This window comes from Hypanus sabinus, chromosome 1, assembly GCF_030144855.1.
Source record: "Hypanus sabinus isolate sHypSab1 chromosome 1, sHypSab1.hap1, whole genome shotgun sequence".
Classification (NCBI taxonomy): Eukaryota; Metazoa; Chordata; class Chondrichthyes; order Myliobatiformes; family Dasyatidae; genus Hypanus; species Hypanus sabinus.
Window position 1 is genome coordinate 200,000,962 of NC_082706.1, and position 24,190 is coordinate 200,025,151.

Consider the following 24,190-nt stretch of genomic DNA (forward strand, 5'->3'; position numbering starts at 1 on the left):
GTTAACGTTTGCCTCGTCTAGCCACAGAACATTGTCCCTGAAGCATTGAGAACATCTAGCTGGTCTTTTCTAAACTTGAGACATACAGCAATGTTTTTGGAGAGCAGTGAGCACCATTCTAGTTCGGTGTTTTTCTTGTGGACAGATGAACAGAGAATTTACCAGATTCTAGAAATTTCTGCATGTCTTTTGCTGTTACCCTTGGGTTCTTTTCACTTCCTTCAGCATTGCATGTTGTGCTCTTGGTGTGATTTTTGTAAGACGCTCACTCCAAGCGAGAGTAGCAACCATACTGAGTTTCTCCATTTGTAGACCGTTTCTCTTACTGTGGACTGATAAGCACTCAGGTCTTTAGAAATGTTTTTATAGCCTTTTCCAGATTTATGCATCTCTACAATTCTTCTAAGGTCCTCTGAAAGTTGTTTTGATCAAGGCATGGTGCACATAAGCAGATCTTTCTTGAGAAGAGCAGGTATTGGTAGTAACCTGACATTGCCCAGAGGTTCACATATTTATTTTGAGCATCAACTGTGATTGTTTAAATGGTGTACTCAGTATTGATGAGAAGTACAATTGGTTCTGTGTTATTAGATTAGGCAGATTGTGTTTGTCTATTATTGTGACTTGGATGAAAATCAGACCACATTTTATGAGTAATGCAGAAAACAGATAATTGCAACGGGTTCACAGACTTTTTTTTCTTGCAATTGTATGTCATTTCAACATGTGTCACTGATCCAAATGACTTCACTACTCAAATTGCTTTGAATTCCATGTGCCAACATGTTTTGTACTCTGCTGATATTTCACAGTAATTCTGTAAATTGACATAGCACTGGAAACAAATGAGGAGAAAACAACAGAATTGAACCTGGTTTTTATTCTATTTACTGTTTTGCACAGGCATGTGACAAATAGCTTACTGTTTACTCATTTCTATTCTGGGCAAACTTATGGCCTCAAATTATTTTCTATCTTCAGTCTGCCCACTTTTTCCCCCCAAGATTTCCATCTTTTGTGATGATTGCAACTGGGTCTTCTGGTGCTTAGCCATTCTATGTAAAGGCCAAGTTCTTGTGTTTCCAGCAGTCACTACATTTCAGAAGTGGCTCATTGATGGTACATAGCTCGTACTGTAGAAAGGCAAGTCTCTTTTGGGTTCAACTGTTGGTGAATTGCTCAGTTTTCATGGGATAATTAATTTTAAAAAAAGGAAAATCTCAAGATTTTATCCCTTCTCTATTTTGTGAGAATTTAAATTGAGTGTATTCCCTTCGTGTGAAAGAGTTAATATAGTGAAAACCAGTTTTTAGTCTGTTCATGAGCTCCGATTTCAACATTTGAACTATTAGGAAATATTGGTAACATTTTTTTTAGATGCCGAGTTGTTAATTAACACTGGATTTTGACCTCTACCTTTTTGATAGACATTTCTAGAAAGCCAGAATTTATTTTGGCATATGCATTTGTCTAATGCAAGCTGCAAGAAAATGTGTTAGCTTTTGGAGCACATTGCTGTTTGTTTCCTATGACAGCTAATTCTGTTCAGACAATGTGTGCAATTACACTGCAAAGGAGAAGTGGAAAACAGAAATTGAACGATCTAGCATTCTGTGCAATGAAGATTCTGTTCTTTTAAATTAGTATGCTTACTCTGGAAATTCATATGTAATGTCATTTGTATTATGTAAATTTTAATAATTTGCCATCTGTCAAATGTGCTAGTCATCTTAAATTACTCCTCATTTATATCTGGAAGAATCCGAATTCCCTCCAGTAGAGAATCTGATTACTTCAGTTATCTGTTTCCCTGACTGAATGAATACTGAAAATCATTTATTTTTGTTTCTCTCAGGAGCAAGATATCTCCTGCTTTGAAGATAGCAGTGACGATGATGATGACCAAACACTGAAGATTTTTGATGAACTTAAACACAAATATTCCCGGGCCAAGGCTAACAATAAAAAGTTAATCTTGGAGCTTAAAAGAGTTACAACAAAACTTCGGTTTGTTGAAGAAAAGCAAAAAGATTATGAACATATGGCTTCTGAGCTACAAAGGCTGAGGGATCTCAATATGGATCTTCAAAATGCGCTGCTTTTGAAGTTATTTAGACGTAAGTCTTTATTAAAATAAAAAGCTAGCTAAAGCAAGCTATTAGTGTTTGGAAAGATGAATGTAATGAAATTTTAGTGTTCTGTTATCTTCATCTTCATACACCTTTCATACCTATTGTAAGGCTTATTAAAATTCATCTGATTGGATGATTAAAATCTGGTTGTTAGTGTAATCTTTTTTTTAAAAAGTGCTTGTTGCTTTGCTACCAATTTAGTATTACATTTTCCAGACCTAATGACTTGTAGTTAGCGTGGATGTGAATTTTTTTTATATAGGAGGGTTTTTATTAGTTTTATTAAAGGAGCATTTCCTACAAAATATACCTTCTCTTTAAATTGTCACCTTTTGCTGTTAATTTTTTCAGTGCTCTCCTCAAACTCCCAAGGCCATGTAGATATGGGGGTAAATTACTGGTGATGTCCTGGAGCTGCTGTCTTGATTATGTTGGGACATTCTACTTTGGATATTTCAAGAAGTATAATATGAGGTTTTTAATTGACATGTTTAAAATACTTGTTTCATCTCTTCATAATTTGAAAGTACCTCAAACTTAATCACTTAATCTCCTCCTCTCATCAATTTTACAAGTCTTTCTTAGTGTTTATACTTTTATCAGGCACCATACTCATGAATCTGCTTTGTATTTCTTCTAAGACTTTAAATTGCAGTAGGTACAGGAACATTCAATGATACCACTCAATGATACCAAAACAATTTCTTAACCCTCCGCATTCAGATTTCTGAACTGTGTGACACTTCTTTATTCTTTTTTGTGCTTTTTATTTATTTTCTAATTTATAGTAGTTTACATTTTCATTGCAGCAAAACAACAAATTTCACATCATATAAGACAGTGATAATAAACCTGATTCTGATGTTGATTGTGGTTCTCCAGCTATCTTCCAAAGGCTTCCCTTAATCATTTTGTAGCACTGTTTTTGACTGCATTCTTGTTATTTACCAAATATTCAATTTTATTTAAAAAGAAAGGACATGCTACATTTAATAATTTGGAATTTCATTGGTTTTTTTCCTAACTCCTTTCTACAATGGAGAAAATAATGGAATTTGAACTGAAATAAAATGTCTAGGCTAAATATGCTTGGAGAGTCAAATGGCTTGTCCTTGTATGTGGCCCAAAACAAGGCTGTTATTGGAAAGTAAGTTTTGACGCAGTAATGTACTACAATATTCTGCCGGCGCCCAGGTTTCGTCCAAAATCCCAAAAGTGTGAGTGGTTGTAGGGTTAATTGGGCATTGTAAATTATCCCTTCTGTAGGGAAGGTAGATTTGAGGGAATTAATTGGCAAGCAGGGGACAAATGGGTTTTGGGGAAATTCGAGGGGTAATAGGATTACTTTGAGAGCTGGCATAGTCAACGTTGAATGTTATCACAAAATCAAAAATGTCAAAGAAGCATGACCTCTAATTATCTTCAGTAACAGTCTTGAACTTGAATTGATATGTTTATACAGTGAGTCATGAGATTTTTAGTGTAGAGTGGGGAAAAGTAAACTGATGTTTACCTTGTTACACCAGAGTTCTATCATGCCATATAATATAAATTGTACAAGTTTATTGTAACTAACAGTGGTAACTAAAATTGAACATGCAGTTAATGTTGTAATCCACTGAACTCAGTGAGTTTTTGAAGATGATTCTGAACTCCATTGCAGAATGTAGTCCCTTGATTATGATGGAGTATTAATCTTGTCATCAAAGTTGCATTCAGTCACTAGAACTTGCGCTTGTAACCTGGTACCAAACACAATCTACTAAGGCTATGTCCACACTACACCGGATAAATCCATAACCAAAGCCTTTTCTCTTCATTTTTATCCTCCGTCCATACTGAAACGGCGTTTTCATCCCCCGAAATCGGAGCTTTTCAGAAACGCTTTCCAGGCTGGGTATTTTTGAAAACGCTGCTTGGGCAGATCAGTGTGGACGGTGTAACCGGAGAAATCTGAAAATGCTATCAGATGGGAACGCGCTATTTCATTGTTTTCTTGAACGCAACCTAACAATTACAGAACAGACAGCAATGAGACTGAAGCCAGATGAGTTAGAAATGTATTCACCAAAGATGGGTCTTTGCCCCATAACTTACTGAATAAATAAGTGTACTCACTTTGCCCTGTTTTCTGTCCTTGCTCGTATAAAGGTGGTTAATCTATTTATGCAAGTACTTCTCTGACAATAGATGTGTAACAGCCTAATGTAACATTGTATGGAAATACAAGATAACACTGATGCAGACATGTTTTATACATTTAACAAGGTGCTTTATTAATGCAACAGTTAGTCAGTTTTTCAGTGTTCGTCATCAGCCAGTTTCATACAGTCAGTGAACTCCCTGTCAGTTGCCTCCTTATGCTCCAGTATTTGTTTTTTTTTAACTTTTAAGTTCTCCTGCACGTAAGTCCATCGTAGGTTTTTCTAGCCTGCAACTACACAAATGCGCACTTTACGGCGAGATTTGGTACCAAACATGTCACTTGTTTTCGTTAGATGTGTCCTATGCATGCCCAGTAGGAGGAGAATTGCCGAAATCTCCGTTTCAGTGTGGATAGAGATATTTTCAAAAACGCATAGTGTGGACGCCTATCGTTTTTATGTGAAACCAGCGTTTTCAAAATTATCCGGTCTAGTGTGGATGTAGCCTCAGGCAGTTCCTTCATTTTCATCCCTTCAGTTAACAGAATCACCATTTGGAAGTGTCTGGCTTGTGCACTTGTGGACAGTGTACTTAATAATTGCTGCAGAAAAATTTCTATGTTCTAGTTTTCAGGAGTTTCTTGTATCTGCTGAAAATGTAGGTGGGATTATATGGACAAGTTAAATGTGATTGACCTGCAAAAGACATAGAAAGTATCTTTCAGTGGTTGAGGTTTATTCTATTTGACATGCCTGACTTTGGACATTTGAAATTTTACACTTTGATAGTACACCTTCTAACATGGCTACAGAGAGTTGGGACGCTGTTTGTGTTTAACTTGCTAGCCAGACTTGTAGCGAACACAGCAGATTATGTTCTTGGAGGCTGGCATCAGTTTTCTACTTCAGGTCCGAGATGCCAGTATTAAAAACAAGTAATTGTTATTTTTCTGAACAACCAGCAATTTATAACATAGACGGATCTGTACAGACCCTCTTCCATATATGACAGGGTATTTTTCTGGAGAGCTGTCCATAACCTGGAAGTGAACAAAAGCAGAGTGAGGGAGAGGATCATAAGAACAAAGTGAGCAGGAGTTGGAGGAGGCACTGTCAGCTGGCCTCACTAACTGAGTGAGGGCTGTTCTCCGTTCATTCCCACCAACGCAAATTGGAGTTTTTTGAGGGTGTAACAAGGATGTTAGACGAGGGTAAGCCAGTAGATGTTGTGTACCTAGATTTTCAGAAGGCATTCGATAAGGTGCCACATAGGAGATTGGTGAGCAAAATCAGAGCTCATGGCATTGGGGGCAGGGTTTCAACATGGATAGAAAACTGGTTGGCAGATAGAAAGCAAAGGGTAGCAGTGAATGGGTGTTTCTCAGACTGGCTGGAGGTGACTAGTGGGGTACCACAGGGCTCTGTATTGGGACCACAGCTCTTTACGATTTATGTCAATGATTTAGATGAGGGCATTGAAAACTATATCAGCAAGTTTGCTGACGATACTAAACTGGGTGGCAGTGTGACATGCGAAGAGGACTTTAGGAGAATACAGGGAGACTTGGATAGGCTGAGTGAGTGGGCAGATACTTGGCAGATGTCATTCAATGTGAATAAATGTGAAGTTATCCACTTTGGAAGCTGGAACAAGAGGGCAGAGTATTGTCTGAACGGTGTCGAGTTAGGTAAGGGAGAAATGCAAAGAGACCTAGGAGTCCTAGTTCACCAGTCAATGAAGGTGAATGAGCAAGTGCAACAGGCAGTGAAGAGGGCAAATGGAATGTTGGCCTTTGTTACAAGGGGAATTGAATATAAGAGCAAGGATGTTCTTTTGCATTTGTACAGGGCCCTGGTGAGACCACACCTGGAATATTGTGTACAGTTTTGGTCTCCAGGTTTAAGGAAGGACATTCTGGCAATTGAGGAAGTGCAGCGTAGATTCACTAGGTTGATTCCTGGGATGGCAGGGCTGTCTTACGCAGAGAGATTGGAGAGATTGGGCTTGTACATGCTGGAATTGAGGAGATTGAGAGGGGATCTGATTGAAACGTTTAAGATAATTAAAGGATTTGATAGGATTGAGGCAGGAAATATGTTCCAGATGTTGGGAAAGTCCAGTACCAGAGGGCATGGATTGAGAATAAGAGGTCAGTTATTTAAAACAGAGTTGAGGAAGAGCTTCTTCTCCCAGAGAGTTGTGGAGGTGTGGAATGCACTGCCTCGGAAGACGGTGGAGGCCAATTCTCTGGATGCTTTCAAGAAGGAGCTGGATAGATATCTGATGGATAGGGGAATCAAGGGATATGGGGACAAGGCAGGGACTGGGTATTGATAGTGAATGATCAGCCATGATCTCAGAATGGCGGTGCAGACTCGAGGGGCCGAATGGTCTACTTCTGCACCTATTGTCTATTGTCAATTTGATTCTTGCAGTTTGTGGTGTGATTTGAGGAAAGAAGTCATTTGTGAATGCCCATTCTGCCCATACCTGGTAGAAAATCCTTGCAGGCTGTAACATGTATATACAGGCTGCCCAAAACTGGGGAGGACCTATAGTTACTCTGATAATTAAAGTATAATTATCATGACATCCATCATTAAGGACCCCTATCACCCAGGGCATGCCTTCTTATTGCTACCATCAAAGAGGAGGCTGAAGAGAGACACAAAAGTTTTCAAGGACAGCTTCCTTTCTGCCATCAGGTTTCTAAATTGACAATGAACCCATGAGCACTACTTTTGTATTTTTTCCATCTCTTTTTGCACATTTTGTAATTTGTAGTTTTTGTTATATATTGCAATGTACCGCTGCTACAAAATTCACAATATATACCAGTGATATTAAAACTGATTCTGAAATACCTATTTAATGAACATAGAGGATAGTCCCCAAGTCTTACTAGGATGCCTTTCATTTTCTGGACTTGTGTCAGAGGAGGTTTGAATCTCTTAGTAACTAAAGAGTGCATACTTTGTGCAAACAGTGGCTTAAATCATAAGATGAAGAAGTTTTCCTTCCAGGGTTATCCTTGTGCAATAATGTGGCAGGCACAGAATTCCTTTATTTGACTAGAACTAGAATATAGGATACTCCAACACGGTTTACATACTGTTTGCTTTTTAAATGCTTCTTCAAACAAGTGTTGCCATAGAAATTTTCCAAAGAATCTGTGCCAGGTGACCTTAATGGCTTTAACATTAAATAGACACGTTGGAGTGTGTTTATTTAAAAAGGGCTTCTTATTAATCCAGCTAGTTCATCTGTTCTGTTGAAATGCAAAATAAAAATAGCAGTATCTCATGAGCTGGGGTTATGTTCTTGCCAGAATAGGAAGCAAAATAAGTGAACTCAGCTGATTTACAATGATGTTACAAGTTTGTGAGCCCTGTAGAATTTTCTGTTATTTCTGCATAAGTGACCTAAAATGTGATCAGATCTTCATGGAAGTCCTAAAACTAGATAGAGAATCTAATTAACACAAAAAAAATTATACTTGTTTGTCCATTTATTTATTGAGAAAAATGATCCAATGTTACATGTATTTGTTGGAAAAAGCATGCGGACCTTTGCTTTCAGTAACTGGTGTAGAGTGCCTACGGGATGCATTCTTGGAACAGCTTGTACGAGAGCCGACCAGGGACAAGGCTATTCTGGATTTAGTGTAGTGTAATGAACAGGATTTGATAAGCGATCTTGAAGTAAAGGAGCCATTAGGTAGTGACCATAATATGATAAGTTTTTATCTGCAATTTGAGAAGGATAAGGGCAGATCGGAGGTGTCAGTGTTGCAGTTGAACAAAGGAGACTATGGAGCCATGAGGGAGGAGCTGGCCAAAGTTAACTGGATGGATATCCTAGCAGAAAAGACAGTGGAACAGCAATGGCGGGTATTCTTGGGACTAATGCACAAGGTGCAAAATCAGTTCATCCCCCGGAGAAGGAAGGATTCAAAGGGGGGAAAGGGGCCACAGTGGTTGACAAAGGAAGTCGGAGATTGCAATGCATTTATATAAAAAATGTATGACAGAGCTAAGGTGAGTGGGAGGACAGATGATTGGGAAATTTTTAAGGAACAACAGAATTTAACTAAAGCGATACGGGGAGAAAAAATGAGGTACGAACGCAAGCTAGCCAGGAATATAAAGGAGGATAGCAAAAGCTTTTTTAGGTATGTGAAGAGAAAGAAGATAGTTAAGAACAATGTTGGGCCCTTGGAGAATGAATTGGATGAAATTGTTATGGGAAACAGAGAAATGGCAGAAGAATTTAATAAGAACTTTAGATCTGTCTTCACTTAGGAAGACACAAGCAATCTCCCAGATGTATGGATGGGACAAGGACATAGGGTAACAGAGGAAATGAAACAGATTGACATTAGGAAGGAAATGGTGATGAGTAGACTGATGGGACTGAAGGCTAACAAATTCCCAGATTCAGATGGTCTGCATCCTAGGGTACTAAAGGAGGTGGCTCTGGAAATTGCGGATGCATTGGTAATGATTTTCCAATGTTCCTTAGATTCAGGATCAGTTCCTGAGGATTGGAGAATGGCTAATGTTATCCCACTTCTTAAGAAAGGAGAGAGGGAGAAAACAGAACTATCGTCCTGTCTGCCTAACATCAGTAGTGGGGAAGATGCTAGAGTCCATTATTAAAGATGAAATAGTGGCATATCTAGATAGCAGTGATAGGATTGGGCCGAGCCAGCATGGATTTACCAAGGGCAAATCATACTTGACTAATCTATTGGAGTTTTTCGAGGATGTAACCAGGAAGTTGGACAAGGGAGATCCAGTGGATGTAGTGTACCTTGATTTTCAGAAGGCATTTGATAAGGTCCCACATAGGAGATTGGTGGGTAAAATCAGAGCTCATGGCATTGGGGGGAAGATATTGACATGGATAGAAAACTGGTTGGCTGATAGAAAGCAAAGGGTAATGGTGAATGGGTGTTTCTCGGAATGGCAGGTGGTCACTAGTGGGGTGCCACAGGGCTCAGTATTGGGACCACAGCTGTTTACAATTTACATAAATGATATAGATGAAAGCATTGAGAATAACATCAGCAAGTTTGCTGATGATACTAAGCTGGGTGGCAGTGTGACGTGATGATGTTAGGAGAATTCAGGGTGACTTGGATAGGCTGGGTGAGTGGGCAGATACTTGACAGATGACGTTTAATGTGAATAAGTGTGAGGTTATCCACTTTGGGAGTAAGAACAGGAAGGCAGATTATTATCTGAACGGTTTAGAGTTAGGTAAGGGAGTAATACAAAGAGATCTAGGAGTCCTTGTTCATCAGTCACTGAAGGTGAAAGAGCAAGTGCAGCAGGCAGTGAAGAAGGCTAGTGGAATGTTGGCCTTTATTACAAAGGGAATTGAGTACAAGAGCAAGGAAATCCTTTTGCATTTGTACAGGGCCCTGGTGAGACCACACCTGGAGTATTGTGTACAGTTTTGATCTCCAGGGTTAAGGAAGGACATCCTGGCTGTAGAGGAAGTGCAGTGTAGATTCACAAGGTGAATTCCTGGGATGTCCAGACTGTCTTACACAGAGAGGTTAGAGAGACTGGGCTTGTACACGCCGGAATTAAGGAGAGAGTCCAGTACCAGAGGGCATGGTTTGAGAATAAGGGGTAGGTCATTTAGGACAGAGTTAAGGAAAAACTTCTCCCAGAGAGTTGTGGGGGTCTGGAATGCACTGTCTCGGAAGGCAGTGGAGGCCAATTCTCTGAATGCTTTCAAGAAGGAGCTAGATAGGTATCTTATGGATAGTGGAATCAAGGGATACGGGGGACAAGGCAGGAACCGGGTATTGATAGTAGATGATCAGCCATGATCTCTGAATGGTGGTGCAGGCTCAAAGGGCCGAATGGTCTACTTCTGCACCTATTACCTATTGGTGTGACCTCCCCCTCCCCTGTACAGCAATAATGTGAACCAAATTTGATTTACTAGGATGTTACCTGGGTTTCAGCAATTAAGTTACAGAGAAAGGTTGAACAAGTTAGGTCTCTATTCATTGGAGCGTAGAAGGTTGAGGGGGGATTTGATCGAGGTATTTAAAATTTTGAGAGGGATAGATAGAGTTGACGTGAACAGGCTGTTTCCATTGAGAGTAGGGGAGATTCAAACTAGAGGACATGATTTGAGAGTTAGGGGGCAGAAGTTTAAGGGAAACATGAGGGGGTATTTCTTTACTCAAAGAGTGATAGCTGTGTGGAATGAGCTTCCTGTAGAAGTAGTAGAGGCCAGTTCAGTTGTGCCATTTAAGGTAAAATTGGATAGGTATATGGACAGGAAAGGAGTGGAGGGTTATGGGCTGAGTGCGAGTAGGTGGGACTAGGTGAGATTAAGGGTTTGGCACGGACTAGGAGGGCCAAGATGGCCTGTTTCCGTGCTGTGATTGTTATATGGTTATATGGTTATAAATATTTTTGGTTTCTGTTGATCAGTGTTGCACATTTGTTTGGAGAAATTTTAGGCCATTCCTCCATCAAAACTGCTTTAACCCTGGGATGTTGTTGGGTTTCCTGGCATGAACTGCTTGCTTCAGGTCCTTTCACAACACTTCTATGGGATTAAGGTCAGAACTTTGTCTTGGCCATTCCAAAACACAATTTTCTTCTTTTTAAACAATTCTGTATTGATTTACTCTTGTCTTTTGGATCATTATCTTGTTACATTATCCACCTTCTATTAAGCTTCAGCTGACAGACTGCTACCCTGACGTCCTCCTGTAAAATGTCTTGATATAATTTTGAATGTATTGCCCCCTCAATGATTGCAAGCTGTCCCGGCCCTGAGGTAGCAAAGCAGCTCCAAACAGTGATGCTCCTTCCACCATGCTTCATTGTTGGGATGAGATTTTGGTGTTGGTGTGCAGTGCCCTTTTTCTTCCAAACGTAGCAATGTGCATTTCTGCCAATAAGTTCAACTTTTATCCACATTGTCCCTGAAGCATTGTAGAACATCCAGGTGGTTTTTTCCAAACTTGAGACATACAACAATATTTTTTTTGGAGAGCAGTGGTGTCCTTCCATGAACACCATTCTTGTTCAGTGTTTTCTTATAGTGGATACATGAACAGAGACTTTAGTCAGTTCTAGATATTTTTGCAGGTCTTTTGCTGTTACCCCTGAGTTATTTTTCTCCTCCTTCAATATTGCATCATGTGCTCTGTGTGATCTTTGCAGGTTGCCCACTCCTAGGGAGAGTAGTGACAGTACTGAGTTTCCTCCATTTATAAACAGTTCCTCTTACTGTGGATTGATGAAAACTCAGGTCTTTAGAATTGCTTTTGTAGCCTTTTCCAACTTCATACATCTCTATGAAAGTTCAAGGCATAGTGCACATAAACAGGTCTTTCTTTAGAACCTGACTTTGTCTTTTTTTGTATACAGGCAGGGCACCTCTACAACATACACCTCCAATCTCATCTCATCGATTGGAACACCAGACTCCAAATAGTATTAGTAGAAGGCATTACCCCAGAGGTTCACATACTTTTCCCTTTTGTGTCTATTTATTTAATTGAGTTCTCTGACTAGTTTTATGAAATCTGATCACATTTTAGGTCATTTATGCAGAAATAGAGAAAATTCTACAGGGTTCACAAATGTTTTAGCACCACTATGTGAATTTAGCTGAGATTAAATTTCCTTTTGCCCATACTAATGTATTTGGAACATTTTTGTAAATAGCTAATCTTCTGTACAATTGGGTTGTAAGAAATTGGTTTGTGTGAGTATGTCTGGCTGAGCTCCATGGGAAGCTCAATGATACGGGCATTTTCTTTGTGACTTAATTTTTCACAGCAGCTTCCATTTGGGAAGATATTAAGTTGTTAGTGGTTCTGTGCTTCAGACTGCTGTGGCATACTCGGTTCTCTATTCCATCCTTGGTTTTCTTCCCCTTATCCTATTTGAAGTGTTTTTCATTAGTCCTTTTAAATCGAGTGTTTGCAGTCCATATAGATTTTTCTATTTTTATTTTAACTGTTAAAGGAAAAGACAGCAAAAGCAGAATTAAATGTATTTCTTGAACTAGTAATTGATTAACCATTAAAACATATTTGCTTGCTTTTCCATTTTCAGTTCCAGAACAGTACCATGGTTCCAATCCCGAAGAGGAGTTGATTGAAAACACATCTGCCCATCAGCTAATTTCCAGTCCTCCAGTGACTTCAATTCTGCAGGACCATTTAAACATGCAACAAAGAATTTATCCCTGCAAGAAAAGTCCTCATCCTCTCCTTCCAGCTCCAAGTACTAGTGACCACCTGGAGAGTCAGACTGAAAATGGAAACAGCATGGTGTCATGTCCATGGGCTGCAACACAAGCTATTGCTATGGCCCAGCCCAGTGTTTATTCTGTTCAGGATGGCAAGGTAATAGAAAATATTTCTGTTACATAAGCCTGTGTTTTGCACATGCAAGTTGAATTTATTGTTTTAACACTATTTGCTTATAGGTTCACATAGGAGCTAATATATGGATTGATGAGGACAAGTGGGAAACAGTGAAACGTCAGCCAAGTGATTCAAGATTTACAAAGTGTTTGGCTGTAGCTGTGTGGGGAGTGGATACCCTGAAGGACAGAAGTGTCACTGGAATTGCATGCAATTCAACAAAATCATCCCCTAAACCACCTCTTTCTCCCTACAAAGTACAGATTATTAAAGGTAAGCTTGAGGAAAGTTTTCTATTGCTTAGTTTGTTTTATAAGATTGGCTTTATTTGTCATATGTACATCGAAACATAATTGTGTCATTTTGCTTCAGATCAAATTGATGAGGATGGTGCCACAATTTTTTTGAATCACTTTTTATCTTTTTCCATTATAAATGACTACATGTGAAGGTGTGTCTATTTTCAGATTACTTGCAAATGAAACATTAAATTTGCAACAAAATTCAGAAACAGTTGTAATCAGCACTTTGTTTTAAAACTAAACAAAATGATATATCACCTCTGCTTATTTTATCAAACAAAAATAACTAATTTATAGTGCATTTTTCATACAGACGATGTATAATTGTGCTAGAAAGGTTGTGAACCATATAGAATTTTCTCTATTTCTGCATAAATGTGACCTAAAATATGATCAGATCTTTATGCAAGTCCTAAAACTGGATAAAGAGAACCCAATTAAATAAATAACACACAAGCATTATACTTGTTTATTTATTGAAAAAAATGATCCCAGTATTATATGTATTTTTTGGAAAAAGTATGTGAACCTCCAGGATTATCAGTTCATTTAAGGGGGAAATTAGTCAGGTGTTTCAATCAATAGGATGACAATCAGGTGTGACAATGCTTAAATGAGAAGCATTATGTTTGGCTAAAAACAAACACTGCATTCCAGTATAAGAACTTCACCCCAGCTGTGAAACTTGGTGGTGGCAGTGTCATGGTTTGGCCTGCTTTGCTGCATCAGGATCACTGTGGCTTACCATAATTGATGGAGCTATGAATTCTGAATTGTACCAGAAAATTCTACAGGAAAATATCAGGGTATCTATCAGTGAAGTAAAGCTCGAGAGTGGGTCATGCAGTAAGACAATGACCCTAAACACATGTTAGTCTACCAAAGAATGGTTATAGCAGAAGAAATTTCACATTTGGAATGACTGAGTCAAAGTCCTGATCTTAATCCTATAGAAGTGTTGTGGAAGGACCTGAAGCAAGCAGTTCATGCAAAGCAGCCCACCAGCATGCTAGAGTTGAAGCAGTTTTGTAAGGAGGAATGACCTAAAATTTCTCCAGGCCGATTTGCAGGACTGATCAACGGTTACTGGAAATGTTTGGTTGAAGTTATTGCGAAGGTTCATATACTTTTGCTAACAAATCATGGAATATTGGATTTTCTCAATAAATGAACAAGTCTAATTTTTTTGTTATTAAATTAGGTTCTCTTTATTTAAATGTGATCTAGTCTGATCACATCAATGCAGAAATAGACAAAATTCTACAGGGTTCACAAACTTTCTAGCAGGTCAAAGTGCTTTTTCAATGGAATAAAGTGCAAACATGAAAATAAGACAAGTATGTTAATTAAAAGCAAAGTTAAAAGCATTAAATAGACTTCGATCCGGTGTTTAAAAGTGTAAACGGAGTCTTCATCCCTTTAGTTTTAGGTATTCCGGTGTAGTGTAGTTCATAAGAAAGCAGACTTGTCAATTATCTTGAGAGAGATTGTTTAAAGTTAAGAGACCGATGAAAGAAGACCTGAGAGCTCAAGCCGGGTTATAAAACAGAAGCAATTCTGTGATGCACTGTGGTCCCAAACCATGGAGAGCTTTAAAAACAAGAGAATGTTACATTCAAAAAAAGACACAGGAAGCCAATGCAGATTAACAGGGACAGGAGTGATACGCTTCCTCATCTTGGTTTTAGTTAAAAGTCTAGCATTCTCTTCATAATAAAAATATTAAAGGTACTTAAAGCTAATTTATGCTAGGGAAAATTAAAACTGATCAAATTACTGCAAATTCTGAGGCAAAGACAACGTGGAGAAAGAAACAGTTAAGATTTTAGATCAGTGAAGATTTTTGAGAACTTCAAACATTAAAAGTTGAGCGAACATTTTGCAAGGCAAAAGATAATGGTTAGTGGAAAAAATGCAGGTCGATTGGGGGAAAATCAGGTTGGTAATGGATCTCGAGTGAATTTGTTGAATGCCTATGATGTGACATTTTAGAGCAGCTTGTCGTTGAGTCTACTAGGGGATCAGTTATACTGGACATGGTGTTATGTAATGAACCAGAGGTGGTTAGGGAGCTTAAGGTAAAGGAACCCTTGGGGGACAGTGATATGATTGAATTCAACTTGAAATTTCCTAGGGAGAAGGTAAAGACACATAGCAGTGTTTCAGTGGAGTAAAAGAAAATATGGTGATATGAAAGGAATTGGCCAAAGTAAGTTGGAAGGGATGCTGGCAGAGGCGACAGCAGAGCAGCAATGGCTTGAGCTTTGGGGAAAAATGAGGAAGGTGCAGGATAGATGTATTCCAAAACCAAAGAAATACTCAAATGGCAAAATAGACAAGGGAAGTCAAAGCTAATGTAAAAGTAAGAGGGCATACAACAATGCAAAATTAATGGGAAGATAGAGGATTCAGAAGCTTTTAAAAACCACAAAGCAACTAAAATAATAATTAGGAGGGAAAAGATTAAATATGAAATCTAGCCAGCAAACAATATCAAGATAGATCGAAAAATCTTTTTCAAGTATATAGAAATGAGATGAGAGTAGATATAGGACTGCTAGAAAATGAGGCTGAAGAAATAATAACGAGGGCCAAGGAGATTGCAGGTGAACTAAATGAGTATTTTGCATCAGTCTTCACTGGGAGACATCAGCAGTGTGTAAGGTATTAAAGGGTGTGAGGGAGGAGAAGTAACTGCAGTTACTATTACAAGAGAGGTGTTCAAAAAGTTGAAAGACCACAAGCTACTTAAGTCACCTGGACCAGATGAACTGCATCTGAAGAGTTCTGAAAGGAGCAGCAGTAGAGATTGTGGAGGCATTACTAATGATCCTTCAAGAATCATTGGACACTTGCATGGTTCTGGAGGACTGGAAAATTGCAAATGTCCCCTTCACTGTAAGAAAGGAGGGTGAAAGCAGTAAGGAAATTGTAGACTAGTTAGCCTGACCTCAGTGGTTGGGAAGATGTTGGAGTCATTTACGGATGAGGTTATGGAGTACTTAGTGATACAGTACAGGAGAGGACGAAGTCAGCATGGTTTCCTTCAGGGAAAATCTTGCCTGCCGAACCTTTTGGAATTCTTTTGAGGAGTTTACAAGTAGGATAGATAAAGGGGATGTTGTGTAATTGGACTTTCAGAAGGCCTTTGACAAGGTGCCACACATGAGGCTGCTTACAGGAAAGTTACCAACATAGTTGGAGCATTGGCTAATTGGTAGGAGGCAGCGAGTGGGAATAAAAGAATCCTTTTCTGGTTGGCTGCCAGTGACTGATGTTCCGCAGGGGTCGATGTTGGGACCGCTTTTTTTTGCACTATATATCAATGATTTAGACGATGGAATACATTACTCTGTTTCCAAGCTTGCAGATGATATGAGGATTGGTGGAGGGGCAGGTAGTGTTGAGGAAACAGGAAGGCTGCAGAAGGACTTGAACAGATTAGGAGAACGAGCAAGAGAGTGGCAAATGAAATAAAATATTGGAAAAAGCATGGTCATGCATTTTGATAGAAGAAATAATTGTATGAACTATTTTCTAAACGGGGAGGAAATCAAAAAAACTGAGATGCAAAAGGACTTGGGAGAACACCCTGAAGGTTATTTTGCAGGTAGTTGGTGCTGAAGAGGCAAATGCAATGTTAGCATTCATTTCAAGAGGTCTAGAATACAAGTGGGGATGTGATGCTGAGGCTTTGTAAGGCACTGGTGAGACCTCACCTTGAGTATTGTGAACATTTTTACTTTCCTCATCTAAGAAAAGATGTGCTGGCATTGAAGTGGGTTCAGGAGGTTCACAAGGATAATTTCGGGAATGAAAGGGTTATCATATGAGGAACGTTTGAGAATTCTCGGTCTGTACTTTCTGGAATTTAGAAGAACGGAGGAGGATCTCATTGAAACCTTTCGAATGTTGAAAGGCCTAGACAGAGTGGAAGTCGAAAGGATGTTTCCCAGGGTGAGGGAAGTCTTGGACAAGAGGGTACAGCCTTAGGATAGAGGGGTGACCATTTAAAACAGATGTGGAGAAATTTCTTTCGCCAGAGAATGGTGAATTTATGGAATTTGTTACCCCAGGCAGCTGTGGAGGCCAGTTCGTTGGGTGTATTTAAGGCAGAGATTGATGGGTTCTTGATTGGACACGGCATGAAAGGTTACAGGGAGAAGGCTGGGGAGTGGGGCTGAAGAGCGGGAAAAAGGATCAGCCATGATTATATGGTGTAGCAGACTTGATGGGTCAAATGGCCTAATTCTGCTCCTGTGGCTTTTGGTCTAATATAAGAGCAAGGATGTAATATTGAGGCTTTATAAGACACTTGGAGCATTGTGAACAGTTTTGGGCTCCTTATCTAAAAGAAAGATGTCCAGACACTAGAGAGGGTCCAGAGGAGACTGATTCAGGGAACAAATGAGTGTTTGTGACCAGAAACCTGTAATCAGAAATTCACCACAAGGATCAGTAAAGAATCTTCATTATGTTGCTATGTATTTCAATAAATTAAGATACTAGTATAGGAGGGATGATCAGTAAATTTGCAAACAAATTATTTGGAAGGAGGTATTTGTAAGGAACAGCAAGACTGTTCAGTTGGGAAAATGGACAATTATGGGGAGTCAAGTTCTATGGATATATTTTTCTTAGAACAGAGGTGTGGGCCAGTGTTTTTAACAGAAAGGAGCAGAACAGAATGAGGTTTACAAGGGTCTGAGAAGGAGCTTTTTCCATCAAGAGGGCGAATGCAATCTGAAGGCATTGCTCAGTGGGTGATGGAGACAGCACTCACAACTAATATCAGCATGTAAATAAACACTTGAATCCCCAAGACATGGAAGGATATAAACCAAGTGATATTGAATGGAAATAATTTACTTGTATTTAATGGTTGACATGAAATGGTGGGCTGCAGGGACTGTTTATGTTGTTTGAATCGAAGACAATGACTATCTGGAGGAGAATACAAAGTCTACAAAGACAAAACAAAAAGCAATGATGCATGGAAGAATTAATAGATAAGCAGACAAACATTAACCAAGTGACAGAAAAAAAACTAAGCAACTTACAAACAACTACTAATTAGCATGAAAATAAGTTTAAAATAAACAAAATACATAGATCATAAAATTAGAAAGGGTAAAAATGTACAAATTTGTCTCATGTCGTGCCTGGTTGATTATCAGCCTTTAGTTAAGATAGGATATTTCAAAATTTATTCAACATATATGTCACCACATTCAACCCGAGATTCTTTTCCTGCAGGCATACTCAGCAAATCTAGAGAACAGTAACTGTAGACAGGATCAATGGACAACAAATGCAAATGCAAATGCAAATAAACAGTAATAAATAACTAGCATAAAACAACATGGGCAACACTATGCACGCTGCAGAAAGCTGTACCAATTTTCCTCTTAAATATACTTTTTGATATTTTTACCAGAAATTGACTGCAGTGCCTTCTTTAAAGAAATTGTGTTCTCTGTAATTCATCTTTAGAGGAGCTAGAAGTATAAGCTTCAAGGTCATCTTTCATCTGTCATAATATCCTTATGAAATTTATGAAACAGGACAGCAATGGTGATGTGAGTGGGTGGGGTGAGTGAAGGAAGAAAACTGACTGACTGCTACAGTGCGTAGCACAGCAACGCTAGTTACCCTATTCAAGGTTGCTGGTGTTGGAGGGGTGGGGGGGGGGCCATGATGTTTTTGTTTTTCTTTGAACGGATTGGTTCGATAGCTCTATTTCATGGCTGTCTATGGGGAAGATGAATTTCAGGGTTGTATGCAACATACATACTTCGACAATAAATGTATTTTGAATCTTTGAAGATTAATTTACAGCAAAGACAAACAGTTCAAGCAAAATAGTAAAAGGTCTTCCAAAGCTCTTTCAATACCCAATTATACTAATCTCAGATCAGTAAAAGCTATAGATAATGCTAGCCACCTTGCCAAAAACAGGCAGAATTTCATTAAATGACTGAAAAGACCTCGATCAATAAACACAAAGCAGCCACAACAGAGCATGGAGACCTTCATAACCAAACAATTAATAAAGTGATCAGATTAAAATGACTAACGGTCCAAAACCAGAAACAAACCTTTCAGAATAGTGCAGCACTAAGTGGCAGCAGATAAGTTTTGAACCTTGCAGTGTGCATTTGAGGCTTTGAGAGCTGGTACAGACACAATGGGCCAAGGGGTCTGTTTCCATGCTATATGACAGCATGACTAAAATGTAACTGCTACAAAGAGAGAAATCCACATTTATATAAACAGTATGGATAAAAATGACTTCTCAGTTCTGATGACTATATTTTTCTTTGATTGTTCAGGAGTGTCTCTTGTATACACTAGATTGTCCAGAACTTACACGGTAAATGACAGGGCCCTATGCAGGGTTGTAGGACAATGAGCCCTAGAGGCAAATCAATTCTTATTGCCACATGTACTGAGGTAAGGGGAAAAACTTATCTTGATATAGTTCATTCAGCTCAATTCACAACAACAGTATGTCAAGATAGTATAAAAGAGTACAAAAAGTGTACTGCAAGGTCATAACCAGGTAGACTGTGTGGTCAAGAGTCCATCATATCATAGGGAATTGTTCAATTGATGGATAACAGTAGGGCAGAAGCTGTTCTTGAGCTTGGTGGTGTGCACTTTCGGATGTATCCATTGAGGATACCGAAACTGAAGAACTTGAGCTTATAAACTGAGGGACTATAGAGCTGAAATTACAAGGATACGCTGGGATATTGCCGCCTGGAGCATAGGAGGTTAAGGGATGACTTTATAGATCTTTCTAAAATAAAGAGAATCCGAGACAAGATGAATGGTCACAGCCCATTTCCCCAGCCTAGAGGGAGTCTAAAGCTAAAGGCGTAGGCTTAAAGAGAGCAGGATATAGATTTAAAAGGGTATCTCAATGACAGGTTTTGCTAGAGGATAATGGGTATCAAGAATGAGTGGTAGAGATGGGTACAATTACAATGTTTAAAAGACATTTAGACAGGTTGAAAGGCAGGTAAGTATTAGGGGGGAATACAAGCCAACAGGACTAGCTCAGGAAGTTAGTGTGAAAGGCATGGACAAATGGGCCAAAGGACCCATTTTTTAGTTGTACAATACTGACTGTTTTTGGATAAACATAGCAAAATATCCCCCCTTCCACACAGTGACAAAACAGATTTCAAAACTGTACCTTTCCTGACAAGATAAAAGTAGACATGCATATAACACACCACAGCACCTCCAAAAGCATGATCTAAATAGCATTTTAGACACTATTGGAGTATAAAGTTACATTGTTTGCTGTGTAACCAAAACTATGTAGTCAGCTTTGTATTTGCTATTTGCTATGTATGTATCCAATTTTGTAGGAGAATGTAATCTCTGTATTGTCTCTGTACTATTGAACACATCAGTGACTTAAGAATGTAGCCAAATAAGAAGATAATGGTGTGTTAATGAGAACACATCTGTGACTTAAGAATGTAGCCAAATAAGAAGGTAATGGTGTGTTAATGAGAGGCTAGCTAAGAGATAACTGTGGCCAGGGATGAGGTAACACTTGGCCCAAAAAGTAGATTAGAACATGATTAAGTTAATGGGTAGAAACAATAGTGGGAAGTCGGGAGCTGATGTACTGGTGATAAGCAACTGTAGACCGATTGGATATGCTAATGCAACTAAACTAGGAGATTGCTATAAAAAATGCTATGTACAAGGATCGGTGGGCAGTGACTAGCTCACTGACTGTCTCAGCTTTGATTTGCAAATTAAAGTTCAACACTTCTTGAAGAATCTTCTGCGTCTCCTGGTTGTTTGTGGGGCACAAGAAACCAGGACAACACCAAAAGGGATTCATGAAAAAGCTCGATACTATTCAAATCTTTGTACTACAAGCAACACACAAAATGCTAGAGGAACTCAGCAGATCAGGCAGCATCTATGCAAGTCAATGTTTTGGACCAAGACCCTTCTTCAGGACTGGAAAGGAAAGGGGAAGACAACAGAATAAGAGCTGAGGGGGGGGGGGGGCGGGGAGGGAAGGAAGACAGCTACATGGCAATAGATGAAGCTAAGCAGATAGGAAATATAAAAAAATCTGAAAGGAGAGGAGAGAGGACCATAGAGATGTTAAAAAGAGGTGAGTAGTAAAAGGTCAGAGTGAGGGATAGAGGAAGCAGTGAGGAGAATATGTTTACCGGAAGGAAAAATTGATATTCATGCCATCAGGTGGGAGGCTACCCCAACAGAATACAAGGTTCACCCTGAGGATGGTCTCGCTGTGGCAAAAGAGGTGTCCATGGATTGATACATTGGAATGGGAATGGGAGTTGGAATCAAAATGTTCCACTACTAGGAAGTTCCACATTTGATGGTGCGGAGGTGTTTGACAAAATGGTCCCCCAATTTACCTTGGGTCTCACCAGTGTAGAGGAGGCAGCATTCAGAGTTCTGGATACAAAAAATGACCCCAGCAGATTTGTAGGTGAATGTAGCACTTTGGACACTTCAGGGATAAGTGCTGGGAGGGATGAATGAACAGGAGAATCACAGGTCCTTCAGAAAGCAGAGAGAGGGGGAGGTAAAGATATGATTAGTGGTCCGATACCTTTGGAGATGGCAGAAGTTGCAGAAAATGATGCTTTGGATGTGGAGGCTCATGGGGTGATAAGCAAGGATGAGGAAATCTATCACTTAAGGCAGCAGCAAGATGGGGTGAATGCAGACATTCAGGAAATTCGAGTGAACATCAGTGGTGGAGGGGAAACTGTTCTTTGAAGGAGGACATCTTTGATTTTTGAAGTTTGCTGATTTTGGGCTGTTATGAAAATGAGTAATAGTTTAATCAGAGCAGAAAGGAACATGCTGTCAACATCTCTGATGTCTTGGAAAGGAAAGCAGTATCCTGGGAACAGATGTGATAGAGACAAAGGAACTGAGGAAAGGGAATAGCATTTTTATAGGAAACTTAGAGGGAAAAGGTATAGTCAAGATAATTGTGGGTACTGTTAAGTTCATAAAATGTCAATTGACAGCTTGTCTTCAGAGATGGAGAAAGAGATAGAGAAAGGGAAGGGACGTGTTAGAAATCGACAGGGAATTTAAAGGGAGAGTGAAAGCTAGAGGCAAATGATCTTTAACAATCAAGAACATGGGGTGAAACTGCGATTTAGAGAACACATCCAATTCCTACCCGACATTGGAGTTAACTGATTTTGGGCTGTAGTAAGATGAGTAATAGTTTGATCAGAGCAGAAAGGAACATGCTATCAGCACTTAATGTATAAATGGGCCAGAAGAAATTCTACAGGATGTTATGAGGTAACTGATCAAAAAATATGCAATTTAATAACAGTGCCTTCTACACAAACTTGACACCAACTATCACAATAAATTCCCTTTCAAGAGCATTTAAATAGGCTACAACTCATGATGGATGTACAAATTAAATCCCAAACCAACCATTTAAAAAGAAACCTCAACAATCAACATCCAGCATCACAACCCCTCACCCACTCCCCACAACTCAGCCCTTAAGCTAACAATAGTTGCTTATACAAAGAATGACATGCATTACCTTTGCATATTCCATTGCCAATGACTTCAAATGTATTTTGCAAGCAAAATAATTTTGTGCTCTCCTTTGAAATTAGCATACTGTATTTATTGCTCATAATTGAAAGAATGGGGATACAAAAGGCATATTAGTTATTTGCCTTGCAGAACATCCCCATTCAGCTCAAAATTATACTCAAAATTCTATTTGTATGTAGCACAAACTCTTCTGACCTCTCATTTCCTGGTATCCCACACTGCAAGAATGAAGACCTGTACAATTTTTAAAGAACAATTCCACATCTTCTGCAAGTAGCTTACATCAACACAGACCAGATACTGGAGTTCAACAACTCTGCTACCCTCATAATATACCTCAAGTCCAAGCTCTTCTTTCTTTATTTTTAGACCATAAGACATAAGAGCAAAATTAGTCTGTTTGGTCCATCGAGTCTGCTCCACCATTCAATCATGGCTGATCCTTTTCCCCCTGTCCTCAGCCTTCTCCCTGCAACCATTGATGCCATGGCCAAACAAAAACCTATTAATCTCTGCCTTAAATACACCAAAACACACCTAGCAACCTGGCCTTCACAATTGCTTTTGGCAAGAAATTCCACAATTTCACCACCCTCTGGCTAAAGAAATTTCTCCGCATCTCTGTTTTAAATGGATGCCCCTCTATCCTGAGAGTGTACCCCCTTGTCCTAGCCTCCCCCACCATGGGAAACACCCTTCCATATCTACTGTGTCTAGGCCTTTCAACTTTCGAAAGGTTTCAAAGAGATTCCCCACGACATATCCTTCTAAATTCCAGCAAGTACATGCCCAGAGCCAACCATTCCTCATATGATAACCCTTTCATTTCTGGAACCATCATTATGAACCTCCACTGAGCCCTCTCCAATGCCAACACATCGTTTCATATATGAGGAGCCCAAAATTGTTCACAATACTCAAGGTGAGGTCTCACCAATGCCTTATAAAGTCCCAGCATCACATCCTTGCTCTTATATTCCAGACCTCTTGAAATGAGAGCTAACATTGCATTTGCCTTCCTCACCACTGACTCAACCTGCAAGTTAATCTTTAGGATGTTCTGTACAAGGACTCCCAAGTCTCTGCATCTCAGAATTTTGGATTTTCTCCCCATTTAGAAAATGGTCTACACATTTATTCCTAGTACCAAAGTGCATGACCATGCATTTTCCAAATTTATATTTTGTCACTTTTTTGCCCATTCTCCTAATCTAAGTCCTTCTGCAACCTTCCTGTTTCCTTAACACTATCTGCCCCTCCACCAATTTTCATATCATCTGCAAACTTGGCAACAAAGCCATCTATTCCATCATTTAAGCAACACACACAAAGTGCTGGAGAAACTCAGCAGGCCAGGCAGCATCTATAGAAAAAAAAGTACAGTTGATATTTTGAACCCAGACCCTTTGGCAGGACTGTAGAAAAAAGATGAGTAGATTTAAAAGATGGGGGAGGGGTGGGAGAAACAAGGTGATGAGTGAAACCGAGAGGGGGAGCTAGAAAGTAAAGACCTGGGAAGTTGATTGGTGAAAGAGATATAGGGTTGGAAAAGAGGGAATCTGATTGGAGAGGACAGAAGGCCATGGAAGAAAGAA

At 39.3% G+C, this 24,190-nt stretch overlaps 1 protein-coding gene across 1 annotated transcript in view; it reads left to right on the forward strand.

Annotated features, from left to right (window-relative positions):
• Nucleotides 1-24,190, forward strand: part of bend5 (BEN domain containing 5) — a 53,162-nt gene that overhangs the window by 22,365 nt on the left and 6,607 nt on the right. The window contains exons 3-5 of the mRNA XM_059984078.1: nucleotides 1,856-2,117; nucleotides 12,377-12,669; nucleotides 12,753-12,963. Coding sequence (XP_059840061.1) covers nucleotides 1,856-2,117; nucleotides 12,377-12,669; nucleotides 12,753-12,963 — 766 coding nt within the window. The remainder of the gene's footprint in view (nucleotides 1-1,855; nucleotides 2,118-12,376; nucleotides 12,670-12,752; nucleotides 12,964-24,190) is intronic.